The following is a 12,009-nucleotide window of genomic DNA, read 5'->3' as shown; positions in this document are numbered from 1 at the left end:
AAGGAAATTGTGACATAAAATCTTTTTAAACATGTCTTCTTAGAGATATTGCATCTATATCCCTGTGAGAGACAAAATTTCTTTGTAACTGTCTACATCCGTGTTTAATTTTCATGATCGGTATTTATTGCAGTGTTTCTGAAGAAAAAATAAAATGTTATTAAAGCCTTGTTAATATCAGGGACACACTCTTAAAGTGTCACTCACATCGAAGAGGCATATGAAACCCCGCCACCTTGTACTTTTTTTAATACAGCAACTGATTCTCTGAAGGGCCTTTGAAATGATTAGAGTTGACAGTTTATAAAATCCAAGCATATTGTAAGAAACCACAGAAGAAATTAAAGTCTGGAATCCAAACCAGCAGGGTTAATTTGTCATTTTAGTAGATCATTTCTTAACATATGTTACATAATGTATTTTTACAGCATCCGCCTTTCTGGGCTGCAGTTTCAATTTCTTATGACACATACCCATATTCTGATAAAGATTGATGCTTGTTTGTTAGTGAGTTACGTTGCAGTCTGAATTGTTGATGTTTTGGACAAGGATTAACTTGAATTACTACAGTTTATAATGCTATTTTTCAAGTCAGGCCATAAACATGATATATGTAGTTACAGGAGTATTTCAGAATGTTGATTAAATATTGAAACAAGCTATTAGATTTGCATCTGTTACATTTTATTTTTCAAATGAAAACTCAGTTCATCCAGAATACACAATAAAAATAGACATTTATTTTAATGATGTAGGGAAAGAACGAAGGGGAAATCATAAAATGAAGCCAGAAGTAAATTCCCTTTATTATAGCTGGCACTCATCTGGATTCTAGGATAAAGAACAGCTGGCACAGGAAACATAGACTGTAGATGCAAAGCAAGCAAGCCAAGTCCATATACAAGACTTAAAACCAACAGAAAGCAGACATATAGAATATCAGGTATCTGGCAGGGAAGATGTTACATTATAAACATTCTAGTATGCTCCTCTCTCAAATTACAATCATGTTTGTGGAATGGGGCCGTCTTGATGCAAAAGGATTCTAAAGTTACATATTATAAGATGTAAAGTCAAAATCAGCTGTAGCAGAGTTTGCTTTGCACCATTTTAATGCACACCCCTGAGCAGAATATGAAATTTGTGTCATATACATTATTAAAAGGCTCATGTTTACAACAGGCCTCATGACATTTGGTGGTAAGGCAATGTAGAAATGGAATGTTCTTTGGATAACCATGAGTCTTTAACTCTTTTTTTATGCAGGATGCAGGATTATCTATATTAACCAATTACTTTTGCGTATGTTTATATTTTATTTTTTAATGTTTATTAACATAGCTCAAGTGAAATTAACTGTAAAATTTAATGGGTCTGTAAACAGTCAACCAAATTCAAATTCTGTGTCTTTTATATGCAATTGCTTGCTCAAAATAATGTAAACCATAAGCTTTTTTGTAACTGACACAGTATTATTCTTTTTCCCCATTTACAGTAAGTTGCCTAGCTGGGCTAGAGCAGTTGTTCCCAAGATCTTTTATGTCACAGAAAAAGCCTGGAACTATTACCCTTATACAGTCACAGGTAAGAGGCATTATACAGCTGTTGACATCTAGTTGTTTGTACTGCAAAGACCTATTACTATGTTCATGAGAGTCATTCTAGTGTCGTCATGGCACATCCTAGCATTGTACACTGGTCATGACAGGTTCTGTAGTATGTATCAAGTGCAGGGTCCTATGAATGACAGAGCTCTGAACTTCTTTGCTAAATAATCAGGGACAAAGCTAAAAAGTAATGTGGAAAAAGGCTCAAAATCAGGTGCAATTTTTAAATATTCCTCTAATTTATGAGAAAAGTTAATACAACAATAGGTTTTGCATCAACATGCATTTTCTGAGCAATAAGAAATATGAAGCTCTAAGGTTTGGCATAATTGACTGTAATTCTTAGAGATTTACTACAAAAATCAAACATTTTATGAGTGACAGGATAAAAATATGAATCACAATCAGGGTCTTTCTCTCATAATCACAGACAATTGAGAGCTATGCAAGTCAGTATGGCTTACTGCGGTATTTTGTTAATTAACAGAAAATAATGCTTTATTTCAGGGTAAAACATGCACTGGATTAGTTATTTTTTCTTCTAGCAATGCTGGAATAAAAACATAAAATTGTGATTTGAAAAGATGCTTACTTTTATAGAAAGTGCTTGATACAAAGAGGTGGACCTGAAGATAAATGCATTACTGATTAGCAGAGTAAAATGCATAATGAAACCTTACATGTTCTTGTCTGACATTGTTAACTGTTAGTTTTGTATTTAATTTATGATTAGAATCTGCTTCTTTTTGATGAAGCCATGAAACTTAAAGAAAATATTTAAAACATTATTGTTTGTCATTTAGCACAGTGGAGTAAGTGAGCTGTTAATGAGTTGCTTCCAGTAGTCCAGGGTATAGGGTTTGATTCCTTCCACCCACATTTGTCTATTGTGTGACTCAGTGCAAGTCATTTAGACAGAAAGTACTCCTGGGTAACCTCTGAAAAGAGATGCTTGTGTGCAATGGGCTTACATGGTTAAAACTTGAATAAAATTAAAGTTAAAAATTTAAAACTGTGTACTAAATTGAAGGACAAAGGCTAACTGCAATAAATGTATGATGTCCCATCTTATTGATCACTGCTGCAGTAGCCTTAATTATATGGGTTATATCCTGCTAAGAATATAACAGCCGGCCAGCTTACAAAGCTTCAGGGTACTTTCCATGAGCCCAAACTGTTAGCTCGAGCTAAACTGATGAAAAAGATTGGTTTGGGCGCCAGGCCCTTCAGAGCATTCCTGCCGTTGAAGCGATCATGCCTCTATGGTCTTTCAGAGATCATTGGTCGGCTTGTGTTGTTCCATTGCTGGGCATATAAGTTCCCTTTGGGGAAAAACATTCCGCCATACCTCTCAACCTCTCAGTTCAAAAAATGTGGGCAGTTCCAGAAGTAATGGGGTACAGAGGCCCAAAAATAGGAACATATTTTAAATATTGCTCCTATAAACTTAGAAAGTTGCTAGAGTGACAGATTTTGCATCATGGTATATTTTCTGAAGGATATGAAGTCTGAAACTCAAATGTCTGTCATTATTTAGCATTATTTAGTGACTTCAATCATCACTGATTTGCCAGAAAACCACAAATTTTATGAGGAACAATCCAAAAATAGGCAAAAATCTGGACATTCTGTGAAAATCTGGACAGTTGACAGGTATGCATTCCACATAAAATATTTATTGACCTGATGTCATTTTCATTCATTCATCAACAAATGAGTTTGGATCTGATCCTCAGAGCTGCCTCGGATGCTTTTCCAAACTCATGGAACACTGAAACTCTTGAGCTTCTCCCCTACCCATAATGCACTAGTACCCTACCATACCTCTGATCTTGTTTGCTGCCTTCATGTACAGGTCTGGTCACTGTCAGCCCTTGAGCAGAAGTAGTTTCTATTTTCCCTTTCTTTTTTCTCCCTTATACCTTTTAGGTAAATTTTTCTTTTACCATTGTTGGTAATACTTTCTCCTTTATATTTCTCTATCTAAAAAATTTCTTTTATCTTCATTCTTGTAGGAAAGATATGGCTGAAAAAAAATGTATGGCCTGTGGCCATATAATTCTGCTATCTGATGCCCACGCCATGTGTGTTTATTATTTAGGTCCGGCTCACTTGGATTCTGCGTGTGATATTTGTAAGGCCTTCAACTCTAGGGCCTTACTGATAGGAAAAATAAACTAATTTTGAGAGGATTGCTCCCTTCAATATCTTTTGAAACAGCATCTGGGGCTCAAACACTTAAAAAACATGGGAAAAAAGAGGCTAAAAAAGCATTTCCTGGACCATACAAGTTCCTTGACTCTGGGTTCGGAACCGTCTCCTAAAATTTCAAAACCTTTGCATCCAACCTGTTCAGATCCAAACCCAAAATCTTCCAGTCTGCCTACTTTGGCTCCCCAGATTCAAAGAAGCATACTGTTAGGTCACCATGGATCTGATCTCCTCCAAGCCTAGATCCAATGTCCTCTCGTCTCCCATCTCCTTTTTTGGAAAGCTGTCATCATTCTGGGGCTTCATCAATAGCTTCTTCTCCTCATTCCTCCAGGAATCTGACTGAAGCAGATGTCGACAGGATGAAGAGGTAATTCCACTCGACACAAATTCAAATGAGGGTTCTCCTGGCTCCTACCCCATCAGGTTCTGAGACTTTCATGAGTACTACCCTGCCTATTTTGTCTCCTTTTCCATTCTGACCATGGGTTTCAGAGAAGTTGGATCTGTGGATCCCAGATCCATCCATATCGAATCTGAAGTTCATTGTATCTTCTACCCCGGTACTGTCTCCTAGTGGACAGGCTCAGAGCATGTCAGAGCCGGATGACTCTTGGAACTGTAGCATCAGCACCAGATCTGGGGTGTTGGAGTTGACTCAGAGGTTGTTGGAGCCATCTCTGACCCTCGGAGCCTTGGCACTGGACAGCTCAGCTCCAACCCCTGTCTAGAGTGGTTTGCCTTCAGGTCCAGAATCATGTCTTCTCAGAGCCATTGGTTTCTTTTTCTCCAATGCATTCTGCTTTTGAGATAGTGGAGGGAGTTTTCTCTGCTCCAAGCGTATCTACCCTCCTTGGCTCCTACTTCCCAGACCCAGTTGCCCTTGCCACTTGAGCCTCAACTTCCTGCACCACAGGGACAACTAGCCCAATATATAGATATCTTTGAGTACTTCTCTGGAACATCCTGCCGAAGAAGTCCCTAGAAAAAGAAAGTGCAAAAGGAAGCACTTAGACTCTCCTCAACAGTCTGTCACAGAGGATGCTGACTTTGATGGGGGTGAAGGGTCCCAGGATCACCACTTGATGATGTCTCCTTTGGATACATACTAAAGAACCTCAAGCAAAGATGTGGCTGGTCTAATGACAGCCCTTCCCAGGTGGAATCAGTATTCTCAGAAGCCTTTGGAGCTGAACCATCTACCTCCTGGGTGACTCCACCCACCGACAAGCTCATTGATTTTATCTCCCAACAGGCATGGAAAGAACCCAATTCTGTTGAACTGATCCCCAAGAGACCATACAAGATCCTGACACCATCCAAGGATAGGGAATTTTGGAGCAAATGAGTAATAGCTGATGCTATGGTCATAGCAGCAGCCACAGAAAAAGAACTTGCAGAACAAAGTTCCTCTGTTCATCTCCCTAACAGGGAGTCTAGAGTGCTGGACAGATTTGAGAAGTGTGTATATGCTTCAGCAACTTTTGCACTTTGGTTGCTGAATTATTTGGCACACTTCACTAGACTCCAGAGGGATTTGATTAAATAACGTACCAAATCCCTCTCTGGGACCATTACATCTGAGTCAAGAGAGCTCAATTGCCTCACAGCTGGCAACCCTACAAGCTATTACAAATTCGTCCATGGGGCTCGTCTCACATGCAGCTGAAAGTACCTCAAGGGAGGTGGGTTCAGGCATTTCCCATAGGAGGCATGTCTAGATGAGCCTGTGTGATTTCCTGGAGCCCTGCAAGTCTACCTTTGTCAGTGCTCCCTTTGATGGAATTTCTTTATTTGGCCCCAAATTTAAAGACACACTATCCAGGTGTGAGCAGGCTGGATTAATCCCTGTCTGCTGTGAGCGTATATTTTTTGACTCCTTAAAGGACCTTTTCTAAGAATCAACAAGGTAGTTGAAAAATGTCGTAGAGAAAGTCCCGGGGTTTCTTCCAAGATCCAAATGGAGATAGTCCCCTCAGGGGCAGTGGGAGGAACTCTAACAGAAGACGCCACCCATGTGGCAGAGGAGGCCTGCAAAACTAAGGATCTAGAGATACTTTCTCTGACAGATCCTACCAGCGCTCCTGAAAGCAGTCCTGATTGTCCATCTCTGGAGGCAGTCGGGGGTTGTTTATCACTGCACCAGAGAGCCTGGCTAGAGATTACAAAAGATTCATGGGTACTGAGTATTATTTCCAAAGGTTATATAATTCCCTTTTCCGTACCCCCTCCCCTTTGACAGTAAACAAGATTCCTGATGTTCCACCCAGTCAGAGGAAAGCAGCAGCACTAGAAATAAAAAAAAAAGCTGCTAGAAAAAAAGAGTCATCCAAGAGGCCCTCCCCCCAAATCAGAAAGAGTCCAGAACTTACTCAAGACTTTTTTTGTGCCAAATAAAACAGAGGACTGGAGACCAGTTTTGGGTCTCAGCATTCCGAACAACTCATTTCAGTACATCAAGTTGTGGATGGTCACGGTTCAGTCCATTCTGCCTTTTCTGCATAAGGATGACTAGATGTACTCAGTAGATCTTCAGGATGCATACTATCATATAAAAATGAACAGATGATCCAGGAGATACCTAAGCTTCCATCTGAGAGCCAGTCATTACCAATTCATAGCTCTGTCCTTTTGTCTCACCACAGCTGCCAGGTTGTTCAACAAATGCATGCTGGTAGTGGCAGCTCACTTGAGACTGTAAGGATTCTGGATGTTTCCTTACTTAGACAAATGGTTTATAACCCCTCCAACCAGGCATTATCTGAGATTATGCACTCCAGTTATACTCTCACATGGGAATTACTACCAGTCACAACAAATCTCATCTAGAACCATCTCAGATATTCGAGTTTAACCAAGCTTTGTTTGATACAGTATCCTTGACAGCCTCCCTTCCTTTGCCAAGGGTAGAAACCATACGATGTCAGGCCAAAAAGATCATTAAGAAGTCTTCTCTGTCAGCTTGATTGATCCTTCAAGTATTGGGGTCAGTGTCTGCTGCAATAGTTTTGGTTCTGTTAGCAAGGTACCACATGAGAATTCTTCAGTGGACCCTAGCAACTCAGTGGTCTGTTCTTCACCAACCTTTATACACCCAAATCTCAGATAATGCAAATTTTCCCCTTCATTCTCCCTCAGCCCAAGGCCATAGTTACCTTGGTTTTACAATCTTTAACCAATCCCCCTTTGAAACTTCAACCAAATGTGAACTAAAATTTTTAACCTGGAAAACTGTTTTTTAGTGGCCGTTGTCTCTGCTTGGAGTCTGAGAACTTCAGGCCCATCTTCTAAGCCTTCTTATTTGATTTTTCATAAAGATAGGGTAGTCTTATGAACAAACCCATTACACCTTTCTAAAGTGGTGTCAAAATCCAATATCAGTGAAACCATCAGTCTTCTAGTTTTTTTTTCCAAATTTCACAAAGGAGGATATATGTTGCATCTGTTGGATGTTCACAGACAGTTACATTTTTATCTTCATAGGACAATTTTTTTTCAGGAAATCAGATCAATTATTTGTCTCCTTTTCAAATTCAAAATTGGGCAAACCAGTTCCTAAAATGACTTTAGCCAAATGGTTAACTAATTGTATTTCCTTTGTTTACAAAAAAATTGGACTTGTCTTTGCCAAAACCTTTAAAGGCTCATTCCACCAGATCTGTGGCAACTTCTGTATTTTTATCTAGCTGTTCCTTGAACAATATTTGTGCAGCTGCAATTTGGGCTAATCCTCATACCTTGATTGCTCATTACAAATTGAGTCTGGTCTCTAGGTTAAGAGTGGCCTTTGGCTAAGTGGTGTTCAGGAATATTCTCCCTTAGAGTCCTCCCAGGATTTAGGTAGCTGGGAACTCTGTCCCATTTGTTAAGGAATGAATGAAAATGACAACATCAGATAAAAACGTTATGTGCTCACCATAAAGTTCCATACACAATGTCCATTTTCATTCTTCCTCCACTCCCCTCCCTCCAACACCCTACCAATTTGAATTCTGGAAAGATTAGAAGATCCTAAAGGAACCAGTGTTCCTTTATTTGAGCTCCAGGTACTGTTATCCCTTCTCTACATAATTTGTTAATTACTATATAGGTTAAAAGGTCAGCAAACAAGATGTGAGGTATGGTGGAGGACTAGTGCATTATGGGTAAGAGAGGAGCTCAAGAGTTTCAGTGTTCCACAAGCTGAAAAAAGCAGCAGAGTTAGATCTGATGGTCGGATCTGAACCCATTTGTTGAGGAAGAATAAAAATGGTTATTTTCCATGGGAAGGAGGCATCATTTTCATCTTGACCATCGAACAAACTACCAGTCCCATGGTTGGTCCTTCTTCTAAATAAAAAGAAAAAGTTAAGTAAACAGCCTTTTATATCGCAGCAGGCTACCAGTTTGCCTCAACTGCAGGAGGTTGACTTTGCTGTGGCCAAAGCTGGTTTCTCAGACAACTCATCCTTTATGCCATAGCCCTCTGATGTGGCACCTACAGCCACAATGGACTATGGGTTATCCATGTCCTCTGTGGCTGTTGGGGTCCTCTCAGTGGGCAAGGGAGAGCCACTTTTGTCATTCCTGGGAGAGGGAATAGGGTAGACTTCCCTGTTTGTCAGAATGTTGTGCCTTTTCCTGGGGAAGTTGCTTCTGCCATTAACACTGTTGGCCTCATTTTTCCTGTCATAAAGAAACAGAAAACTAAACATGTTTCCTACTCCTCAAATTTCCTTATACAGGAGTAGTTTACTGGGTGTAGCTCAAGGTTTAATTCAGGCTGTTGATCCTTCTTATAATGTGGTTTCTGGTAAAAGAAAGAGGGGTACCTCTTTTTCTAAAGAGATTCGAGATTCTTAATCTGGACAGGAAATTAAAGGGGCAGACACAGGGTTTTCTCCTCAAATTTCTGATTCAGACTCAGAGGACACCTCAATTTCTGATTTTCCCTGTGGGGGTTTCTCTTTCTCAGACACTATTTCCAGAGTGTACCATTGTTTTCAGTGGGAGAACACTGAGGTTTCACAGTACCTCATAAAATACTGTGATCCATTACAACAGAGATTTCGAGAACCTTTACCCATTTCTCCATTTCTGTCATCTTTGGAGGACATATGTATGTTACTGCCTGCAATTTTCCTGTTGTCAGCCTGTTACTTCTAAAAAAGCAGGTAGAATCTATAAAGTTCCTTAATCTTTTAGGTTTTTATGCATTCATCCCAAACCTGACCAGCAGCTATAACTTTAGTTAATCCTACTGCAGATGAACATTTAGTTAATTCCAATCCCATTGTTTCTGACAAGGTTAGGAAGATTATTGATAAGTATGGGGAAAAGTGTATGCTTCTGCAACTCAAGATTTTCAGAATTTTGAATTGTCAGGTTCTTATGTTAAAGTGTATTCTGACTACTTGTGCAAGTATGATGAATGTTTTTGTTGCAGTTCCTTCTTGAGAGGAAAAATCTGCTTTAAATAATTTAATTTATTCCATTTTACAGGTTACAACTTATTGTTTGCAGTGTGTGTGTGTGTGTGTGTGTGTGTGTGTGTGTGTGTGTGTGTGTGTGTGTGTGTGTGTGTGTGTGACACAATTGATTCTTCTTGCAGGGTATTGCCATTAGTACTGTTTTGAGGAGGTTTGCCTGGCAGCATTCTCAGAACCACCCAGATGATGTGAAAAATTATAAATTTTAAATTCTCAGGTTTTTGGTTCTCTACTGCAAAAGTTATCCAAAAGTGTGATGAAAGGGGTAAGTTGATACAAGGAATCTCTTAAGATTTTCAGTCCTCCTTTTCCAAAATTTCTAAGGGATTTTGACAGTCCAACAAGCCAGAGTGACTATTCAAGGTACCTTGTCCCCCCACCCTGGCAGCTCCATTTCCTTTCCACAAAGTCTAAATCTGCACTTTTGTCTTTGGCAGCAGATAGTTTCTGATACATTTGTTCTGAAGATCAACCATCAAGGTACAGATGATAGTGGGAGGAAATTTCTCCTCCTTCATGGAAGGCAATTCCTTATACACCAGACCAGACTCTATTTCCACCTGTCCTGCATCACATGCTATCCCAGGGAGTGATTGAACTTTTTCCTCCTTCCCAAGTGGGGAAAGGTTTTTATCCCATGGATTTTTAAGTGCCAAAAAAAAAGTAAATCCATGGAGACCATTTCTGGATCTGTCTGTCCTAAACCTGTTTGTGATAGTGCCCAAATTCAAAATGATGTTACTTCACACCATGTTACCTCTTCTTCCTCATTCAAATTTCCTTGTAACACTAGATTTAAAAGAGGCTATCATCACATCCCAGTTCATGCAAACATCAAGCATTTCTTAAAGTTTTGTGTGTCTGGATCACATTGTTTGTACTCTGACTTACCCTTGAGAGTATCCACTGCAACAAGAATGTTCAGAGTGTGTCTACATAGCTCATTGCAGGATACAGGATATCCACATTTTTCCATATTTAGCAGACTTGATTATTTTTCCAGAGTCTTTTTCAAAATGTCAGGAATCTCTCACTTGGGTGAGAGTTCTCTTACACAAGCTGGAATTCCAAGAGAATATTCAAAAGTCTTTTTGACTCCTTCACTCAGGATTGTGTTCCTGGGCTGTCAGCTAGATACCAAAGTTCAAAGAGATCTTCTTCTGCCAGAAAATATAGATCTTTATCTAGTTCTGTTTCTAAGGTTTACACCTAGACTTTGGTCACTGTGAAAGAATACCACAGGATTTTGAGTCTCATGACATATATCTTTCTCATGATACCTCTGGCAAGACTCCAGATGGGAAATGTATATTGGTATCTGATGTCTATTTGGTCCCAGCACCAACACCCTTTGTTTTTTCTAATCCCAGTGCTTTGGTCTGTTAGAAAAGAAATCACTTGTTGGAGAGAGCAAATATCCTTTAAATCTGTGTCTCCCCATTTCCCACCTATTTCCAAAGCAGTCAGTCACCACAGACACCTCAGACTTTGCTTGGGGAGCAGTTTCTGGAAAGAGAAATGTGCAAGGTATGTGGGACACCAAGGACAGATACAAGAACATAAATATAAGAGATATGCTTGCCCTGATCAAGGCATTCAACTCTGAATCATCTTTGATCCCTATGACCTCTTCAAGTTGTCATCGACAACACCACAGTCGTGGTACATCAACAAGCAAGAGGTAACCATGTCATATCCCCTTTGTAGAATAACCATGTTAGTTTGGGACATAGCTTCACAGTACAGTCTCACTATAGAGGCATCCTACAGTCTGTCAGAACAAAACCATGTGGCAGACTGGCTGAGCAGGACAAGGGTAGACCCTCATGATTGCAAACAAGATCAGGGGGGTCTTCCAAGATTTAATTAATCCGTGGGGAGTTCTGCAAGTAGGCTTATTTTCCTTCTCTTTGAGCAAGCAGCTGGCAAGATTCTGCTCCAGCACTCCTTGCAAGAAAGCCTGGAAGACAGATGCCTTTTCTTTTCCTTGGACAGGAATATTTTTATGGTTTCCAACCTTTCCACGGATATCCGGAATACTTATGAGAATTCCAAAGGAATCCCCCAAGACCATTGTGGTGACTCCTTTCTGGACTAGGCCTGTGGTTCTCCTTTCTTTTGGAATAGCTAGAGACAATTACCACAAGCTTCCTCACAGCCAAGATATACTTGCACAAGAAAAGGGTGTTTAATGCTCTCTGACCGCAATCATCTTTAATTAACTTCCTGGATGATAGTTTCTTAATTCCCTTTAGGCACCTATTTACTGAGGATGTGCAGCAGGTACTGATGGAGACAAGAAATCCTGCTACAAGAAAATAGTATATTAATAAATGGAAAAGGTTTTCTAGTTGTGCCAAAAACATAATCAGCACCCACTCAGGGCTAGTTGTTCTCTGGTTATACAGTATTTGTTTGCGTATCCTTGTGCCTTTCTTACTCCGCCATCAAGGTTAATTTATCAGCCATTTCAGCAGGTCTGCTCATGGATCATCCTCTTTTAATGCATTCTAATGTTAAAATGTTTTTGAAAGGGGTTTTGCATAAGAAGCTTCCAAGAAAACTGATGGCCCCTCCTTGAGATCTTCATTTTCTGTTAGAGAAGCTAACATCTGCTCCCTTTGAACTACGTAACCTGGCTGACTTGAGTTTCTTAACATGGAAAACAGTTTTGCTGAGTGCTCTGACTAGCGCAAGAAAGGTCTCTGAGTTGCAAGCACTTG

General features: G+C 39.8%; 1 protein-coding gene across 2 annotated transcripts in view; it reads left to right on the top strand.

Annotated features, from left to right (window-relative positions):
- Nucleotides 1-12,009, top strand: part of PITPNC1 (phosphatidylinositol transfer protein cytoplasmic 1) — a 2,469,295-nt gene that overhangs the window by 1,184,884 nt on the left and 1,272,402 nt on the right. For both annotated transcript variants that reach the window (XM_044085091.1, XM_044085092.1), the window contains exon 3: nucleotides 1,496-1,584. In XM_044085091.1, coding sequence (XP_043941026.1) covers nucleotides 1,496-1,584 — 89 coding nt within the window. The remainder of the gene's footprint in view (nucleotides 1-1,495; nucleotides 1,585-12,009) is intronic.

The sequence above is a fragment of the Protopterus annectens genome, chromosome 10.part0 (assembly GCF_019279795.1).
Source record: "Protopterus annectens isolate FY-2018-M chromosome 10.part0, PAN1.0, whole genome shotgun sequence".
Lineage (NCBI taxonomy): Eukaryota > Metazoa > Chordata > Ceratodontiformes > Protopteridae > Protopterus > Protopterus annectens.
The sequence above is the reverse complement of the archived record's forward strand: the minus strand, read 5'-3'. Positions and strand labels throughout refer to the sequence as shown.